Source organism: Oncorhynchus mykiss, chromosome 2, assembly GCF_057628025.1.
Source record: "Oncorhynchus mykiss isolate SJ-2025 chromosome 2, ASM5762802v1, whole genome shotgun sequence".
Taxonomy (NCBI): domain Eukaryota; kingdom Metazoa; phylum Chordata; class Actinopteri; order Salmoniformes; family Salmonidae; genus Oncorhynchus; species Oncorhynchus mykiss.
This window is the reverse complement of record NC_143023.1, coordinates 62093180-62113613: the sequence shown is the minus strand read 5'-3', so window position 1 is coordinate 62113613 and position 20434 is coordinate 62093180. Positions and strand designations below refer to the sequence as shown.

General features: G+C 46.4%; 1 protein-coding gene across 5 annotated transcripts in view; it reads left to right on the top strand.

Moving 5' to 3' along the window:
* Positions 1 to 20434, top strand: part of mon2 (MON2 homolog, regulator of endosome-to-Golgi trafficking) — a 50129-nt gene that overhangs the window by 25700 nt on the left and 3995 nt on the right. Inside the window, exons 12-32 of one of the 5 annotated variants that reach the window (XM_090204142.1) lie at positions 191 to 381; positions 665 to 743; positions 2452 to 2633; positions 4832 to 4944; positions 5067 to 5171; positions 5409 to 5489; positions 5659 to 5823; positions 6702 to 6803; positions 8302 to 8412; positions 9109 to 9284; positions 9534 to 9696; positions 9854 to 10147; positions 10405 to 10603; positions 11092 to 11747; positions 12256 to 12399; positions 15003 to 15020; positions 15437 to 15565; positions 16484 to 16674; positions 17296 to 17356; positions 17461 to 17584; positions 17822 to 18029. In XM_090204142.1, the coding sequence (XP_090060268.1) occupies positions 191 to 381; positions 665 to 743; positions 2452 to 2633; positions 4832 to 4944; positions 5067 to 5171; positions 5409 to 5489; positions 5659 to 5823; positions 6702 to 6803; positions 8302 to 8412; positions 9109 to 9284; positions 9534 to 9696; positions 9854 to 10147; positions 10405 to 10603; positions 11092 to 11747; positions 12256 to 12399; positions 15003 to 15020; positions 15437 to 15565; positions 16484 to 16674; positions 17296 to 17356; positions 17461 to 17584; positions 17822 to 18029 (3492 nt within the window). Of the gene's footprint in view, positions 1 to 190; positions 382 to 661; positions 744 to 2451; positions 2634 to 4831; positions 4945 to 5066; positions 5172 to 5408; positions 5490 to 5658; positions 5824 to 6701; positions 6804 to 7321; positions 8413 to 9108; positions 9285 to 9533; positions 9697 to 9853; positions 10148 to 10404; positions 10604 to 11091; positions 11748 to 12255; positions 12400 to 15002; positions 15021 to 15436; positions 15566 to 16483; positions 16675 to 17295; positions 17357 to 17460; positions 17585 to 17821; positions 18030 to 20434 lie in introns of all 5 variants that reach the window. The other 4 variants (XM_036952531.2, XR_016487605.1, XM_036952543.2 and 1 more) reach the window with 4 other exon arrangements.

The following is a 20434-nucleotide window of genomic DNA, read 5'->3' as shown; positions in this document are numbered from 1 at the left end:
CGTGTGTTTGTTAGTGGGAGCTGAATGACTGTTTCTGTTTGCATGTAGCTCCTTGGGACATACACACAATTTGTGTGGAGCCCCCCCAACACACACAACATTTGTGTGTGTGTGTAGACACACACACACACACGACACACATACACAATGTGTCATATCATACGTTTCCCTTTCCTCTTCCCTGCCCCAGTCTGGAGATGTTGGACAAGGTGGAGCCCCCGTCCATCCCAGAGGGTTATGCCATGTCTGTGGCCTTCAGCGCCCTGCTGGACCTGGTCCGAGGCATCACCTCCATGATAGAGAGAGAACTGGCCAAGGAGGAGGAGGAGGTGGCTGTACGCAGGGAGGCCAACCCAGACCAGAACGCCCAAGCTGAGCCTGGTGAAGAGGGGGGATGAGGGAGGGTCGGGGGGCTAGGACCGGGGCTCTTCTCTGGGCCCACACAAGGAGCTGAACCCTAGCTTACAATTTTATTGACCTCTAGTGGGCATTCCAATACCTACAGTTCCTGAGGGCGTTTAATATATGTAGGCTTACTATAGTGATGAATGTGTTAACATCCCTATTCAACGAAGAATTCTGATGTAGCGTTTAAATATAGATATCTGTACAAATGTATATTTCTTGTCCACTCTGTTGCTAACGGCTGTTTCTCTGTTAGAAGCCCATCTCGTCTGGGAGGAGATGGTCAGTGCGTGTTGGTGTGGTCTACTGGCTGCCCTCTCACTCCTATTGGACGCCAGGTAACAACCCTTCTTATAGATCACCTCAAAGTCAATTTATTTACACTGAACAAAAATATAAACTTAACATTCAACAATTTCAAAGATCAGAGTTCATATAAGGAAATGAGTCAATTTAAATAATAAATTCATCAGGCTCTAATCTATGGATTTCACATGACTTGGAATATAGATATGCAACTGTTGGTCACAGATACTTTAAGAAAAAAGGTAGGGGTGTGGATCTCATGCAGCGCAACACATCTCCTTTGCATAGAGTTGATCAGGCTGTTGATTGTGGCCTGTGGAATGTTGTTCCACTCCTCTTCAATGTCTGTGCTAAGTTGCTGGATTTTGGCGGGAACTGGAACACGCTGTCGTACACGTCGATCCAGAGCATCCCAAACATCGATCCAGAGCATTCCAAACATGCTCAATGGTTGACATGTCTGAGTATGCGGGACGGGGAAAAACTGGGACATTTTCAGCTTCCCAGAATTGTGTACAGGTCCTTGTGACATGGCGTCGTGCATTATCATGCTGAAACATGAGGTGATGGCGGAGGATGAATGGCACGACAATGGGCCTCAGGATCTCGTCACGGTATGTCTTTGCCTTCAAATTGCCATCAATAAAATGCAATTGTGTTCAGTGTCCGTAGCTTACGCCTGCCCATACCATAACCCCATCGCCACCATAGGGCACTGTGTTCACAACGTTGACATCAGCAAACCACACGCCCACAGAACATCCATGAAGAGCACACTTCTCCAGCGTGTCATTGGCCATCGAAAGTGAGCATTTGCCCACTGAAGTTGGTTAAGATGCCGAACTGCAGTCAGTTCAATACCCTAAAGAGTACGACAAGCACGCAGATGAGCTTCCCTGACGCGTTTTTTGACAGTTTGTGCAGACATTCTTCGGTTTTGCAAATCCACCGTTTCAACAGCTGTCCGCGTGACTGGTGTGACGATCCTGCAGGTGAAGAAGCCAGATGTGGAGGTCCTGGGCTGCCGTGGTTGCACGTGGTCTGCAGTTGTGAGACCGGTTGACCATACTGCCAAATTCTCTAAAACGACATTTGAGGCAGCTTATGGTAGAGAAATTAACATTACATTCTCTTGCAACAGCTTTGGTGGACATTCCTGCAGTCAGCATGCCAATTGCACGCTCCCACAGACATCTGTGGCATTGTCTTGTGTGACAAAACTGCACATTTTAGAGTGGCCTTTTATTGACCCCAGCACAAAGTGCACCTGTGTAATGGTCATGCTGTTTAATCAGCTTCTTGATATGCCACACCTGTCAGGTGGATGGATTATCTTGGGAAAAGACAAATACACACCAACAGGGATGTAAGCAAATTTGTGCACAACATTTTAGAGAAATACCTTTGGAACAATTCTGGGATATTTTATTGCAGCTCATGAAACATGGGACCAACACATAACATGTTGCATTTTATATTATTGTTCAGCATAGTTTCCCCTCAAAGTAACTTGAAGGTGTGACAGGTGAAACTGAAGGTCAGTGTTAAGATCAGGAGCAACCAACGTTTTTCTTGAAGCTACAAGACCATGTGTTGTTGTGAAATGTGTCCGTTGATGAAACATTATTCTGAGACTTGTTTTTTTTCCACAAGGCAATAAGTCCAAACATTGCGGCAGTTAAGCATTCCTCCGTGTTTGTTCCAAACCCATAACCCTCTGTGTGTCTCGTCCCCCTCCAGTACTGATGAGACGGCGACAGAGAGCATCCTGAAGGCGGAGCTGACCATGGCGTCTCTGTGTGGTCGTCTGGGCCTGGTCACGCCCCGCGACGCCTTCATCACAGCCATCTGCAAGGCCTCATTGCCCCCACACTATGCCCTGACTGTCCTTAGCAGTAACGCAACCAACCTCAACAACAAGGGTCAGTACCCCGAGGGTGTTTTGTGTGCGTTCATAGCGGTCTTCTCTTGTGGCTTTGCTACATATAGTAGGGTATCAGCTCTGTGATAATGAAACATATGGGCCTCTGAGGAACTCGATAAAACAGTAGGTAGTTGTTTGTGTACACTTAATGAGCAAGTCTCTCTGTGTATACAGCTCTAAAACTGTGTGTGATCTCCATACTAACCACCACATACAGCGCATACGGAAACTATTCAGACCCCTTGACTATTTCCACATTTTGTTACGTTACGGCCTTATTCTAAAATTGATTAAATTAAAACAAATCTTCAGCAATCCACACACAATACCCATAATGACAAAGTGAAAACAGGTTTTTAGAAATGTTTGCAAATGTATTACAATTTTTTTTTTAAAACACACTTTATTTACGTAAGTATTCAGACCCTTTGCTATGAGTTTCGAATGGTGGCTCCGGTGCATCTTGTTTCCATTGATCATCCTTGAGATGTTTCTACAACTTGGAGTCCATCTGTGGTAAAATCCATTGATTGGACATGATTTGGAAAGGCACATACCTGTCTATTTAAGGTCCCATGGTTGACAGTGCATGTCAGAGCAAAACCAACCCATGAGGTTGATGGAATGGTCTGTAGAGCTCCGAGACAGGATTGTGTCGAGGCATAGATCTGGGGAAGGGTATCAAAACATTTCTGCAGCATTGAAGGTCCCCAAGAACACAGTGGCCTCCACCATTCTTAAATGGAAGAAGTTTGGAACCACCAAGACTTTTCCTAGAGGTGACCGCCTGGCCAAACTGCAATCGGGGGAGAAGGGCCTTGGACAGGGAGGTGACCAAGAACCCGATGGTCACTCTGACAAGCCTCCAGAGTTCCTCTGTGGAGATGGGAGAACCTCCCAGGACAACCATCTCTGCAGCACTCCAGCAATCAGGCCTTTATGCTAAAGTAACCAGTCGGAAGCCACTCCTTATTAAAAGGCACATGACAGCCCGCTTGGGGTTTGTCAAAAGGCAACAAGATTCTCTGGTCTGATGAAACCAAGATTGAACTCCTTTGGCCTGAATGCCAAGCGTCACGTCTGGGGGAAACCTGGCACCATCCCTATGGTGAAGCATGGTGGTGTGGCAGCCTCATGCTGTGAGGATGTTTTTCAGCGGAAGGCACTGGAAGACTAGTCAGGATCGAGGCAAAGATGAAAGGAGCAAAGTACAGAGTGATCCTGCTCGAGTGCTTGGGTCCTCAGACTGGGGTGAAGGTTCACCTTCCAACAGGACAACGACCCTAAGCACACAACCAAGACAGCGCAGGAGTGGCTTCAGAACAAGTCTCTGAATATCTCAGCCAGAGCCCGGACATGAACCCATTCGAACATCTCTGCAGAGGCCTGAAAATAGCTGTGCAGCACGCTTCCCATCCAACCTTACAGAGAATAATGGGAGAAACTCCCCAAGTACAGGTGTGCCAAGCTTGTAGCGTCATACCCAAGAAGACTCGAGGCTGTAATCACTGCCAAAGGTGCTTCAACAAAGTACTGAGTTAAGGGGCTGAATACTTTTGTTATTGTTATTTCAGTTTTAATACATTTGCAAAAATGCCTAAACCTGTTTGTGCTTTGTCATGATGGGGTATTAATGAGGGGGGAAAAACAATTGAATCAATTTGAGAATAGGGCTGCAATGTAACAAAATGTGGGAAAAGTCGATGGGTCTGAATACTTTCGCGAAGGCACTGTATATCATGAAATTCTGGCTGTGCCTCAACTGTTCCCTGTTCCATCTGTGTAGTAGCACCAAGATGAATGTGTTGGGGGGGTACACAAACAGTTACAAACACTCTCTCACACACACACACACACACACACACACACACACACACACACTTTGCATATTTGCTGTGAGAGAGAACTCGCAAATTGGCTTCAGCATGATGGGTGTTTGCCTTACGAGTTAATTAATCAAGTCTAGCATGTAGCTGGCTTGTCTCAGTCACTCAGTCTACTATATGAATGGAATTGACTCGTGTTATAATCATCAGGGTGTCTGTCTGCGCTACATTGTGAGGAGAAAAAAAAACAGGACTCATTTCAACTAAGGAGTGAATATATTGATTGACCTCCAGACAATTTAGTCCTTGTGATCATTACTTTCGTTGAAGACTCTAAATAAGTGTGTGTGTGTCTGTGTGTGCTCCTCAGCCTACTCTATTCAGGGCCAGACTGTGCAGATCATCAGTCCCTCCAGTGAGTCTCATCAGCAGGTGGTGGCTGTGGGACAGCCTCTCACTGTACAGCCCCAAGGCACTGTGGTGGTAAGGGACGTTTACACAACATTACTACAACAACACAACTAGAGGGCACATGTTAGACGTTCACATAAGACAGTGCAGACAGTAGTGTGATATAACTGTCTGTCTCTCTCTTTCTCACTCAGCTGACGGCTAAGAATATCCAGTGTATGCGGACCCTGTTGAACCTGGCCCACTGCCACGGGGCAGTGCTGGGTACCTCCTGGCAGCTGGTGCTGGCCACGCTGCAGGTACACTACCACCATACTGTACCCACCACACAAACACACTGGCACAGCTCTACAGTGTATTATAGCCATGCCTGGATTTCCTGGATTTTTCGGCTATTGACGAGCCTAAATATTTCAATTTATTTTTTAATGGTAAGGCAGAAGTGGTCTGAGGGAATCACTCTCTCTTTGACTTTTCTCACCACCTTTTATGCCCTTCCTGTTCTATCTATCTCCCCCTTTCCTCTCCTCTCCCAGCACCTGGTGTGGATCCTAGGCCTGAAGCCTGGGGTTGGAGGTGCTCTGAAGCCTGGTCGTGCAGTAGAAGGGCCCAGCACGGTAAGACTCTATTTCCCTGCCTTACGCAGTCGCGCTGTAACGAGTCAAATTCTCTGCATCAATTAGCAACAACTCCCATAGGGTGTCATTGGCTGTTCGCTACAGCTCTTCAGCCCACCAGCTTCACCGTTCAGCTCTCTGACTCCCTCGTGTTGTCTGTGTATTACAGGTGCTGACCACGGCTGTGATGACAGATCTGCCTTTCATCTCCAACATCCTGTCGAGACTCTTTGAGAGCTCCCAGTACCTAGATGACGTGTCACTGCACCACCTGATCAACGCACTGTGCTCCCTCTCTCTGGAGGCTATGGAGATGGCCTATGGGACTAACAAGGTAATTACTTCACAGGTACTTCATTATTGTAGATGTAGCCAGAGCAACAACGTATGACCTCTCTGTCTTCTGCATGAGCCTTGTGTTACTTAATGTCTATTAGAAACCGGGTAGTTTGGTTCCTGGATTTTGATTGGCTGGAAGCTGTGGTATATTTAAGCAACAAGGCCCGAGGGGGTGTGGTATACGGCCAATATACTACGTCTAAACTGGGTGGTTCGAACCCTGAGTGCTGATTGGCTGACAGCCGTGGTATAACAGACCGTATACCACGGGTATGACTAAACATTTATTTTTACTGCTCGAATTACTTTGGTAACCAGTATATAATAGCAATAAGGCAGGGATTTGTGGTATATTGCCAATATACCACGGCTAAGGGCTGTATCCATGCTCCATGCTGTATCCATCCTCTACAACATCCGTAGAGTATGACCCTACCTCACACAGGAAGCGGCGCAGGTCCTAATCCAGGCACTTGGCCCTTCCCGTCTGGACTACTGCAACTCGCTGTTGGCTGGACTCCCTGCTTGTGCCTGCAAACCCCTGCAACATCTTTAACCCTACCTCTTCAAAGAGTAGGGTTAAAGATCAAAGACCTTCCTCCCCTTTTCAAAAAAGCCTTTTGTGAACTCACACTTGACCCCCCCCCCCACCCCCTCCCCCCAGCTCTGACTCTGCTGATTAGCTACTTTACTGAGGATTTCAGTTACTATGCCTGTGATATGCGGTTGTCCCACCTAGCCATCTTAAAATGCCAAATGTATCCAGGCGGGTGGTATATTGGCCATATACCATACCTCCTTGGGCCTTATTGTTTTAATACCTATATCCACCAAACCGATCACCCCTGTGTTCTGTTGTCGTCCCGTGTCAAGGAGCCGTCTCTATTTGCGGTAGCCAAGCTGCTGGAGACCGGCCTGGTCAACATGGATCGTATAGAGATCCTGTGGAGGCCCCTCGCTGGACATCTGCTGGAGGTACGTCTTACAGTAACCATTTAAAGTGGTAGACTGTGTGCAAGTCTGTGTCTGTTCTCTTGCCAACTCCTTCTGCAATTGTTACGCCTTGACAAAGAGCACAAACTGATCTAGGGCCAGGTTAGTGAAGTGGTTTTTTTTTGGGGGGGGGGGGGGCTATGCTGTAGCCTGTAGCTGTATGTCCTTCGGTATGTACTTTTCAAGCCCTCTCGTATGATGGTAGGGCCCTTCCATTTCTAATGCTGTGAGTGGCATCTGTCCCTTATTTAGTGATAGTGTTATAGCTTTAAAGATGCGGTCCCATATATTGCCACCCTTACACCATTCACTGTTTCTTCTATAATAAGTTAAAATTGTGTATTTGTTTGATTTACAACCTCACAAGACCAAGAAGAACAAGAACAATCTATATAAACTGCAATTGTGATTTTTCAATGTTTAAAGGCCTGGACTAAATTATTCAAAATTTGAATTAATTTGGTTGGAGATTAGTGATTCTTGTTTGTGTGTAATTGCAGGGTGAAAATAGCCATTCAACCAGTTTTGAAAAGAGAAAACGGGACATTCTGCTTCATTGCACTCCGTTGTGGAGTGCAAGGGTGCCAATATATTTGGCTGCATCTGTATCTGTGGCAGTTCTGTGTGTTTGTCTGAAACAAACGGTTCCTCCTTAAGTTGTCTTTTCTCCCTCTCTTTTGCAACCCATGTCTGTTTTTGCAGAAGGTAAGCTCGGAAACTTCTCCTCCCAATCATTTGCTTTCTCTCTCTTTCTCTCTTTCATTCCGTCTGTCTCTTCGCCTGGCATCAAGGTGTTGGAGCTGAGCGTTTGCGATGTGCAGCTTGCGACAGGTTTTCTGTTTGCTTCGCTGTTGCTGTTTGATCAAAATTGCCTCGCACACATGAGTTACATTTCTGGAACTCTGTTTTTGTTTGTATGCATACTATGCAGATACCTGCACATTTTAATGCATCTTACTGTATCATCGCTAATGATATGCCAGCCTTTCTCGGACAGTCATACACTTGTTTGACGTTGGCCAACAAGTAGACAGCACAGACACTTGTAAGCTGTGAAGGGGGGTGCTGATGTGGCATCTCATTCACTGTATCTAACAGCCCAGGGGAATAGTGAGATGAGCAGCAAAGCAACGAAAGCGGGCTGATTTTCGCCAGAGCTTTCATGATTATGTGTCTGTCAAATGGAATGACCTGATTTTACTGTTGTGCGAGTAGAAAATCCCAGGCATACAGTCTGTCTTAACCACCTGCTGTGAGAAACGGTGGCCATACTGTTTGAACTGCCCCTGACTCACATCCCTTTCTCTCTATCAATATCGCTTTCTTTCTCTCTCTCTCTCTTCCCCCCTCCCCACTCTTTCCCCCTCCTTCTGCAATGCTTGTGTGTGTACTGTGTGATGTGTCTGATCTCTCTCTCTCTCTCCTCGTCCCGTTTGTGTGTGTGTGTGTGTGCCCTACCCAATGATGTTACCTGCTGCAGGTCTGCCAGCACCCCAACGCCAGGATGAGAGAGTGGGGGGCTGAGGCTGTTACCGCCCTCATCAAAGCTGGCTTGGCCTACAAGCACAACCCCCCTCTAGCACAGAACCAGGTACCGCTACTACCCCATCTCTCTTATCTTCACCCAGTCATATACAGTAGAACCCAAATACAGGAACTACTGTACACTATTCTATCTAGAAGTCTGGTGGCTGTTACAATGGAAGGTGATAAGATGACTTGCTATTAGTCGGCTTCACCATACCAGCCCACCCACACATAGTTGACCTTGTACATCTTAAGGCAGTGGTTTGTATGCTTGTCCTTGTTTATGTAATATAACCACTCCCTACTCTCCTCCTCTGTCCCTTTTCTTTCTTTCTGTCTCTCTCACTGTCTCTCTCACTGTCTCTCTCACTGTCTCTCTCACTGTCTCTCTCACTGTCTCACTCACTGTGTCTCACTCACTGTGTCTCACTCACTGTGTCTCACTCACTGTGTCTCACTCACTGTGTCTCACTCACTGTGTCTCTCTCACTATGTCTCTCTCTGTGTCTCTCACTGTCTCACTCACTGTCTCTCTCACTGTGTCACTCACTGTGTCACTCACTGTCTCTCTCACTGTGTCACTCACTGTGTCACTCACTGTGTCACTCACTGTGTCACTCACTGTGTCACTCACTGTGTCTCACTCACTGTGTCTCACTCACTGTGTCTCACTCACTGTGTCTCACTCACTGTGTCTCACTCACTGTGTCTCACTCACTGTGTCTCACTCACTGTGTCTCTCTCACTGTGTCTCTGTCAGAGGCTGCAGCTCCTGCTGTTGAACCCTCTGAAGGAGCTGTCCAACGTGCTCCATGCAGACATCCGTCAGAAGCAGCTGGAGAGCGTGCTGCAGATCCTCCAGAGCCAGGGAGACAGTCTGGGTCCTGGCTGGCCCTTAGTGCTGGGGGTCATAGGGGCCATCCGCAACGACCAGGGGTGAGAGGGAGGAGGAGAAGGGTGGGGGAGGGGAGGGGTAGCAGCATTGAAAAGGGAGAGGGGGGGAGACTGGGATGGGTGATGCAGAGGGAAAAGCTCTGTGATCCATATTTAAAAGCTGAGATTGTAACCCTTCTTAACACCTATTTAATCTTAACATGCTGTATTTTCTCTCTTGTCCAGCAGTTGGCTGTTCAATCTGTTTTATGTCTGAGTCTGACAAGTGTCTGTCTGTCCCCTGTCGCCTAGAGAGTCGTTGATCCGAACAGCCTTCCAGTGCCTGCAGTTGGTGGTGACTGACTTCCTCCCCACCATGCCTTGCATGTGCCTCCAGATCGTAGTGGATGTCGCCGGCAGCTTCGGTCTCCAGAACCAGGAACTCAACATCAGCCTCACCTCCATAGGACTCCTGGTACAACCGCAGCATATTGCCTATATTGTTTTATATTCTCTATTGTATTGGGATTTTTAATTCATTCTAGGTCATATTACTGCTGCGGTTATACAAAGCTTATAGTTGCTGCTGCGTCCCCTCAAATCGTTACCCCTCTCCCCGTTTTCCCCAACAGTGGAACATCTCCGACTACTTCTTCCAGAGGGGTGAGGCCATCACCCAGGATCTGGAGAGGGAGGAGGCCGCGCTGCAGAAGCAGGCTCGGGAGAAGGGCGAGCCCCTGAACAGGCCCTTCCACCCGGCCCCTCCCTTCGACTGCCTGTGGCTGTGTCTGTACGCCAAGCTGGGCCAGCTGTGTGTGGACCCCCGGCCCGCCGTCAGGAAGAGCGCCGGTCAGACCATGTTCTCCACCATCGCTGCCCACGGCACCCTGCTGCAGCAGTCCACCTGGCACATCGTGGTCTGGAAGGTACTCGGTTCAGCCAGTCACAATGATCGTAGACTAAGTCAGTCTTGAATGGTGCATGGCTGTAGAATCCTGTGGCGTACTGAAAGGTAGTCAAGTGTTCAGCCACGGGCCCTCGTCTGTCCTGGAGTTGTACTTTTGGGACCTATCAGTTTAGCGATCGTACGTTCTGCAGCTAGTACTTTATACCCGCCTTAATGGCCATCTGCCCTCTGGCGGTCCACATCAACTCCATTTTTTTTATGTCTGTGTAAAACCAGGTGCTGTTCCACCTGCTGGACTGTGTGAGGAAGTCTTCCACCACGGCCGACAAGGAGAAGATTGAGTCGGGGGGCGGGAATATCCTCATCCACCACTCACGGGACACGGCTGAGAAACAGTGGGCGGAGACCTGGGTGCTGACGCTGGCAGGGGTGGCTCGTATCTTCAACACCAGGAGATACCTGCTGCAGCAGCTAGGTGTGGACCCTTTTAACTGTTCTTGTGGGGACATTTTGTTTAGTCCCCACAAGGTCAAATTATATTTCTAGGGGGGGGTTTAGGTTTAAGGTTAGAATTAGTGTTAGGGTTAGAATAACGGTTAGGCGATAGGGTTAGTTTTAGGGTTAGGTGCTAGGTTTAGGATTAGGATAGGAAAATAGGATTTTGAATGGGGCTGAGTTTTGTGTCCCCACAAGGTTAGCTGTACGAGACTGTGTGTGTGCCTGCATCAGTTGCCTGCTACTGTAGATAGATATGATCTCATAAAGCCATCAGTCAGTCTAGTCAGTTGACTAAGGTAAATAGTAAAGATCTTGTGCTCTACGGACGGTACTCCTACTCCTGTCAATACATTTATCCTGTCTCCACACATCTTCAATACAATACCTTTAATACATTCATCAATACCTTAATCAATTGAGCCCAACAATGACCTCTTCTTATCTGATCGTGTGTCCACTCCACAGGTGACTTCTTCAAGGCGTGGGAGGTGCTGCTGGACCACATCCAGTCTGCTGCCCTCAGTAAGAACAACGAGGTCTCCCTGGCCGCACTCAAGTCCTTCCAAGAGATCCTCCAGATCGGCACGCCCGTCAAGGACTCCGCCATGCCCACCGAGGCCCTCGCCCTGGCCGTGATGGGCGTCCCCCCTGTCCTCATCGACCCCCTCAGCGCCTCGGGACCCGGCAGACACCTGCTGCGCTCCGACTCGATGCTCGAGAGGCTGACGCGCTACAATGGAGCCGAACTCCAGGCCCCTCCCCAGGGGGAGGAGTCTGCGCTGGAGGACGCAGCTCTGTGGTGGTCGGCGTGGAACACCTGGTACCGGACGGGCACGGACAGCACGAGGCCCCCTAGTGGCGGGACGGGGACAGACAGACCCTCCTTCGTCCCCAGCCAGCCCTTCCTGACAGCGTTAGTCCAGATCGTCCCTGCCCTCTACCAGCACATCGAGACCGGCTTCAGCATGGAGGACCTGAGGAAGCTGGGGGTGATCCTCCACGGGGCCGTGTCCATACCCATCAGCAGTGATGCCTCGCCCTTCATCCTGCCCTCCTACACCGAGGCTGTCCTCACCAGCCTGCAGGAGGCCGTACTCACAGCACTCGACGTGCTGCAGAAGGTGGGTGGGCTACCACACCAGATACGTTATAACTTTTTAACATTTTTATAAAGGGTTGTTATATGGGCGGCAGGTAGCCTAGTGGTTAGTGTTGGGCCAGTAACTGAAAGGTTGTTGGATCGAATCCCCGAGCTGACAAGGTAAAAATCTGTTGTTGAACAAAGCAGTTAACCCACTGTTCCCCGGTAGGCCGTCATTGTAAATACAAATACAGCCAAAGGCATTTTCCAGGTGCTGATTTAGCTAGTAGTTTGAGCCACATACTGTTCAAAGCTCAAAGGCACCCTTTTGAGTAGATGTTTCTTCTTTGTCCTCTGTTATAGAAACTAGCATGGCAATTTTTGTACATTTTTATTTTTCTTCTACACTTAATATGTGCTATTGAGGCTGATATCCGATTGTGGGGATCATGTTTAACATGATCCCCTGATGGGAGTCAGTAGTGACTGAGGTGCCCTGGTTCTAGTGCGGTCAGTAGTGAGTACGGTTCCCGTCTCTCCCTCTGCAGGCCATCTGTGTGGGCCCAGAGAGCCTGCAAGTCATGTACCCGGCCATATTCGAACAGCTGCTCCTCTTCGTCGAGTTCTCCTGCAAACCCCCCCAGTATGGCAAGCTGGAAACCAAACATGTGGCCAACGCTAAATACAACCAGGTAACAAATCACAATCTCTCTCTCTCTCTACCGTTGTCTTTCTCTATCGCTTTGTGTGAAAATTTGTCTTCCGCTCTCTTTCAGGCGTTCTCTCTTTCTCTCTCGTCGTCTAGATATCTCGGATATTTTCATTTAATGGAATGTTGTTGAATTTTTTTTCGATGCCAGTCATCTGTTTCTCTCCAGATTTTCTGAGCATGGTCATTCCCCCTCTCTGATGTTCATGAAGCTCCTCCCGTTGCTTTTTGTCTGGTCCTCATGTGCCCTGCCCTATTGTCCTAATCACATGACACATAGCTGGGTCTTTCAAACTGTATCTGCAGCCTTAAACCATCCCTCTTCTTTCTCTCTCATTCACGCTAGCCCTTCGGGCCGGCAGCACGCTAGCCCTTCGGGCCGGCAGCACGCTAGCCCTTCGGGCCGGCAGCACGCTAGCCCTTCGGGCCGGCAGCACGCTAGCCCTTCGGGCCGGCAGCACGGCGCGCTAGCCCTTCGGGCCGGCAGCACGGCGCGCTAGCCCTTCGGGCCGGCAGCACGGCGCGCTAGCCCTTCGGGCCGGCAGCACGGCGCGCTAGCCCTTCGGGCCGGCAGCACGGCGCGCTAGCCCTTCGGGCCGGCAGCACGCTAGCCCTTCGGGCCGGCAACACGGCGCGCTAGCCCTTCGGGCAGGCAGCACGCTAGCCCTTCGGGCCGGCAACACGGCGCGCTAGCCCTTCGGGCCGGCAGCACGCTAGCCGCTAGGTTACTTTTTTCCTGTTTTTGGCAGGTCACAGACCAAGTTCATGATTCTTCCCTTTTCTCAAAATGAAGGACAAATGAGACCCCATGAAGTCTACGTTTTATTGATTCACTTATCTCGTACAACCCCTGTTTTTTGTAGGCTAGTTGATGATGCCTTCTTTGTTCATACTATGTTCAAAACAGAAGGGAATCTTTAAAACAGGGTTAGGAAACTAAATTCATAATTTGGAACAGATTTTCCTGTTTTTGATTAACACATTTTAAGCCGAATTTATGTTGATTTTAGTCTTTTGTTTTGACCAAGAACTAAAATCCTGAATACACAGTGCAAGGAAAATGTATTTGTCCCGTTTCTGATATTCCCAATTTTTGGGGGGGATATTTTTGATAATTCACTATCAGATCTTCAACCAAAACTTCGATTAAGGGAACCTTACTTTACAAATAGCAAAAAATGGCCTGACATCCTCCTGTAGAAATTCCCTGGTGCAGAGCAGATTTCATGGTTCCTTCTATTAAGGCAAGTTGTCCAGGTCCTGAGGCAGCAAAGGATCCCCAAACCACCACCATGCTTGACCATTGGCATGAGGTTCTTACTGTGGAATGCAGTGTTTGGTTTTTGCCAGGCATTTTCGTCCAAAAGGTTATACTCAAGGTTGCCTAGATAATCATCAAGACTCTTGGAATAATGTTCTATGGACATTCAAAAGTATAGCTTTTTGGACGACATGGGTCCGATTTATGCCTGGCAAAACCCAAACACTGCATTCCACATTAACAACCTCATACCAACTGTCAAGCATGGTGGTGGTGGTAGTGTGATGTTTTGGGAGAGCTTTGCTGCCTCTGGACCTAGACAAATTGCCTTAATAGAAGGAACCATGAATTCTACAGGAGAATGTCAGGCCAAACCTCTGAGCTGAAGCGTAGCTGTGTCATTCGGCAAGACGATGATCCAAAACACACAATCAAGTCTACATGAAAATGGCTAAAAAGCAACACATTTTACATTTTGGAATGGCCTAGTTAAAGTCCAAACCTAATCTCAATTGAGGTGTTGTGGTAGGACTTGAAACGAGCAGTTCATGCTTGAAAACCCAAAGATGTCGCTGAGCATGGAAGAGTGGGACAAAATTCCTCCACAGCAACGTATTATAGGAAGTGTTTGGTTGGAGTCTTTGCATTTAAAGGTGGAGGAACCAGTTATTGCATGTAAGGGGGCAATTACTTTTTCCACACAGGGACATTGGGTTTGCATAACTTTGTTTATGAAATAAAGTATGTAATTGTTGTGTTATTTGTCCTTTATCTAATATTAGGTTTTGGTTGAAGATCTGATAACATTCGCTTAGAAAGGGGGCAAATACTTTTAAGGCACTGTGTGTATATATATTTATTATTATAGATTTTTTTTTTCCTAAAAACTTTGGGGGGACAAAAATATATACTCGCAGGCCGCCTGTTGCTGACCTATGCTTTAATAAAAAGCTAGGCTCTTAATCAGTGTTTTTCTAACTCACACTTACCAAGAAATACTGTCAACTGGTGTACCAGTTCCTTTTTCTATATTGATGAGTTGTTTTGTTTTCATGGTGGTGGCTGAATCAGCTATGCTAATTAACGCTACACTACGCACTCACTCGGAAGTGAAAGCTCCGAGTCCATCTTGTCAGTTGACCTGTCAGTCATTTATACTGTCACTTAGTCAGTCTGTTGTTCAATCAAACCATTAACAAACATGATTGCCACGGTCAGTGGCGACTAGTTGGTATAAGAACGCCAGGCACCGGCAAACAAGTTAATTGTCATCTTCTCGTTGTTGTGTTTTTGTGTCGTACTATCCATCTGGATCAACCTTTTAGATCCAACTGTTTACACCGGTGAGTTACCACCTCCCTCCTTCAGCCCCCTTTAGTCCTCTTACTCACCTGTATTCAGCTGTGTTCTACTGCTCAATGGTCCCATCGCTACTACAGTAGATGAGGTCTTACCATGCAGCGGGTGAAAAGCCTCATCTACATCACACACTCCATGTCACCTACCCCTCCATTGTTCTGTCTGCCACTAACAAGTGGTTATGCCTCGATCTGTCCCTACTACCGACCTGTCGATCTCATCCTTATACCACTTATCTTACTGTGTTTGGGTGTCGTCCATTTCTGTTGATGTTTTTCTATTGCAAGTTTTATGGTGCTTTGGTCCTCTTAGTATTTACGCAGAGGGGTGTTTTCAGATTGAGTTAATCCCACTCTCTCCTTCTCGCTCGCTCTCGTTCCTTCTCGGTCTTTCTCTACAGGCGGAATGGGTTGCCTTAAACTACGTGCCCTTTGCCGAAAGGTCCTTGGAGGTGGTGGTGGACCAGTACCAGAAAACAGCCTGTCACAAAGCTGTCATCAACGAGAAAGTCCTTCAGAACATCATCAAGGTACTGTCCCCGACATTACCATCAAGACATATTGCTTTGTTTATAAGTGTTCATGTAAAAGGAGTAGCTCGGAAACTGGAACTTTTTTTAGTTGTGGTTGTGGAGCTACTCCCTAGTGTAAAATGTCTACACCATTCTGAATATATTCTATATCTCCTATTGGAGTTCATCATCATACTCCAGTCACTAGTGTTTCAGTCATAAACGAGCTGCTCTTTGTCGTGGGGAAACAACATCCCTTCACAAAGCTCTCAGGTGTTCCTCTGTTTCCTGTGGGTCAATGGCATACCAAGTTCTTTCTCATTGAGGCCCATCTGACCACTCTCTTCCAGTATCTTCTTATTAAAGCATTTCCCAAAACTAGAAGAGTACTCTGCCAAGAACTCATTAAGAGTTTCCCTATGGATATGTTCAAACCAACCCCCATCCTCCTCGCTCTCACTCTCTCCTGAGAAAGGCCACAGCCATAAAACCTTGGGGAAGCCCCGTGCGTATGGGAAAAGGGAGCCGTTTGTCACAAAGACGGTCTGTTTCTCTTCCGTTACTTATTTTTCCATGTGAAAAAAAGAAAGAGAACATCAATGCCTCAACAGCTCCAGTTGTTTAGTTGCGGCTGTGATTGATGTTACACCTCTAGGTCTCTGTCATTACTGAGTCCCCCCCTCAGTGTTCCTCGGAGTCTGTCAGTGTAATTGTTCAACTGCACTAGCAGATCTGGCAACATATATTAACCTTAGTGATCTTCATTTCCCCCCCCCCCCCCCCCCCACCGGCTCTCTCCTTGGATCCTGAGGAAATAGCCAACACCTAGCCTTGATTTCCAGGCTAATGCACCAACAGACCTGGCAACCAGGCTAGTCCCTACATTGAAGACTCCCATTGTGTTCTAACCCCGTCGTTTCTCTCCGTCCTTCATAGACCCTGCGGATGCCCCTGGGCCTGAAGTATGCGTGTCCGTCAGAGAGCACGTGGAAGCTGGCCGTGTCATCCCTGCTCAAGGTGTTGTCCATCGGGCTGCCCGTGGCCCGCCAGCATGCCTCCTCTGGGATGTTTGAAACCATGTGGCCAGAGCTGGCCAACGCCTTCGAAGATTTCCTCTTCACCAAAAGGTAGGCGTACCCCCTTTTCTCAGGGAGTTTATCTAAAATATGAGGCACTCCCTTTTACCTTTTTAAAAAGCTTGTTGTGTATTGGTATTTTCTTATTCAAAGAGTTTATTTTTATTTTTAAGGTCCAGTATGTAGCTTTCTGGGCAACCTGATCAAATTCACATATAAATTAAAGTTGTAGATGTGTTATTCTCATAGAACAAACCAGACTTGCATTCAATGTGTGCTATTTCTATGCTTCCCATTCTTAAGTTTTCGCTTCTGAGTCTTTTTAGTATTGGTGTTGTACACCAGCTTCAAACAGCTGAAGATACAATATTGAAAATATATTTCACAGAGGTTTAGATTGAATAATGACACTCTACACTTGCTTGTTTTGTCACATGAACTGAAATTAGGCAAACGTTACATAATTTTAGCAAGCAGGGAATGGTGGCAGTGATTTCTCCATATTGCGCCTTTTAAAGCAAGTCTGACAGACAGACGTTTTGATGCACCTGCGTCTTCCTCAGTCTGGGAAACGGTCATTGATTCAGTATAGACAATGCATGGAGGAATGGGACTTGATTAGCAGTAAAGCAGTAGCTGATTCACTGCATTTCTGTTTCTGTTGTTTTACAGCACACCACCAGACAATGTGTCCATCCAGGAGTTCCAGAAGAATGAAGCCATTGACGTTGAGGTGAAACCTGACTTCACTTCAAACAACCTTTCGAATTAGATTACCGCTTTTCATTACCTGCCCGTCACGCATGTCTGTTTGTGTCCTCTCTGTGTGTTCTGTAGGTGGTGCAGCTGATCAGCACAGAGATTTTACCGTTTGCCAACTTCATCCCCAAAGACTTTGTTGGTCAGATTATGACCATGCTCAATAAAGGATCCATTCACTCACAGTCCTCCTCATTTACAGGTCAGAAACCAACACTGGGTCAGAAACACCCACTCTTATTCCCCATACCTCGTGATTTTCCCACCGAAGATGACCTATTAAAAGAAAAAATAAATTATGCTAGCAACAATAGGATCAGATTTGTCTTTAATTAGTAACAATAGCAAATATCTAGCATCACCAAAATAACATAAGAAGATGAACTTTACTGTGTAGCACTGATCTGTTCTCTCAGCATGTCTTTCCTACCGTCCACAGAGGCAGAGATAGATGTGCGGATGCGGGAGGAGTTCTCCAAGGTGTGTTTTGAGACGCTGCTCCAGTTCTCCTTCAGTAACAAGGTGTCCACGCCCCAGGAGGGCTACATCTCCCGCATGGCCCTCTCCGTGCTCCTCAAGAGGTCCCAGGACGTGTTGAGGCGCTACGTGGACGATGAGCGGCTGAGTGGACGCTGCCCGCTGCCCAGGTGAGTCCACGAACACCACTAAAGCAATAGCCCTAAAAGACCGCCATCACCTCTCTTCACCCCAGGACTACAAGACCCCCCCAGGACAGGGATCTAGTAGAGGGTACTACAAGACCCCCCAGGACAGGGATGTAGTAAAGGGTAAACGCACCAAAACTCAGCCCATTTTGTGAAGTGTTTTATGCACCTATTACACAGAACTAGCATTCAACTTCAACAAGAGAGAGGGTTTACACTGGCTGTTTAGCTGAGAACTGGCAGCAGTTTCTCCGTCCATGTTCCTCTGGGTTCTCTCTCATTAGATTCAGGCAATTCCACGGTGACAGTGACTCTGAGACACAGATTTGTCACTTTTAAAATGTATGTCAAACAAAAACCAATGATTGCAAAGTTAAACTATGCACAATGACTACTTTTAACAATTTCCACTGAAAATTGTACAAAAACACATTTCCTTAAAGATAAGGGCAGATGCAAAGTTTGGTAACGGAATGACAGCACAAGGTGTCATTCTGTTACCAAACTTTGCTTATGCACTGTTCAAGTAAATGTGTTTTTTTTTACAATTTTTCTGTGGAAATTGTTAAAAGTAGTTCTTATGCATAAAGTTGTGTGGTTTGTTGTCCCCCACAATGTAGTCTCCGTTCGTCCGTTCGTTAGTCTCACACGATATCTCAGACAGCACTGGCCCAATTCTGAAGAAACTTGGGTGAATGATGCATCTTGCCATACAGATCCGGCTTTGCAAAATTACACTGATTGGCCCAAGGCGGGAACTATAGGTATTAACTGAAATTTGTGCGTCAAACCAGAGAGGAAGCGAGAGGGATACAGTAACTGGGAACAAAAGCGGTCTTCTCCAGCAGGTGGGGTTTTTTTAACAGATTTTTGCTCACTAAGCGAGGAGTTTCTGAATGGAGATCAATAAGAGTGTCGAATTTGGTTAACAAAAATTGAAATGCCTTATTTCCTACGTGTGGCTTATTTGATTGAATAGAAGTTTCATAGTGCTTAGATTGTTACGAGTGTACTGACAAATAGGACACGTGACAACCCGGCAACTTTGAGAAAAAAACTAACTTTATATTGGAGTTGTGCCTGTTGTTCAGTGGTCTCAAGTACAAATACTTTAAAGTACTTCTTAAGTAGTTTTTTTTGTGTATCTGTACTTCACTATTTATATTTTTTGACAATTTTTACTTCTACTTCACTACATTCCTAAAGAAAATAATGTACCTTTTACTCCATACAGTTTTCCCTGACACCCAAAACTACTCGTTACATTTTGAATGCTTAGCAGAACAGGAAATAGTCCAGTTTGCACACTTATCAAGAGAACATCCATGATCATCCCTGTAGCTCCCTCCAGTAACCACGAGCACAACCGTTCCTTGATTTTAACTGGCGGCTTTATTCTGTAGTTTTAGTCAGAATTATCACCTTCCGTGAGAACTATAAAGTAAATGAAAAATACAGTTAAGCACACTCTTACAACCTTATCTTACTAGTGACTTATTAGCTTGGTATAACTCTGAAGTGCTTAAATACATAACAGTTTAACCGGCGTTATAACGGGTTCAGATTAAACACATGAATAAAGGGAAAATACCTCATTGGCTGCTTATTACAGAAGGGAGGAAGTCAAACTTCACACTTATTATTCCTGGCATGAATTCACACTTCATCCTAACATACACGCTTCAACCTTTATGAACTACACCCGATGACATGAAAACTTAGCTAACACAGCGCGGGATTGCCTTCCCTCCAAAAGTGTGTTGCTAAAATAAGGATCCCCATTAAAACAGTATTAGCTACGTAGTTCCGCTTGTCTTATCATATCCGCACAGCGGACACGTAAACAATTCAAACAAAAGACAACGACATAACCTGTAAGTCTAACTGTCAGTTACAATCCCTACTGCCTCTGATCTGGCAGACTCACTAAACACAAATGCTTTGTTTTTAAATAATGTTGGAGTGTGACCCTGACGATCCGTAAATAAATAAAAAAAAACAACAGAATTGTACTGTCTAGTTTGCTTAATATAAGCAATTTGAAATTATTTGTACTTAGGTATATTTTAGCAACTACATTTACTTTTGATACTTAAGTATATTTAAAACCAAATACCTTTAGACTTAGTAGTATTTTACTGAGTGACTTTTACTTTTACTAAAATATAAGAATTTAGTATTTTTCCACCACTGCTGTTTTCACCGTATCTGCCCTCTCTCTCATTGGCTAGAATTGTCCCACCTGATCTTGCCTCCTTCTGACTTCCTTCTAGTCTGAGTACCAGTCTTTTAAGCTAACACTCCACTCCTTGACACTTCTTGTCATTGCCAAAAGGTATTTGGCACACGACATGGAGTACAGGGAGTGGCTTAGCTAAAGAGACTGG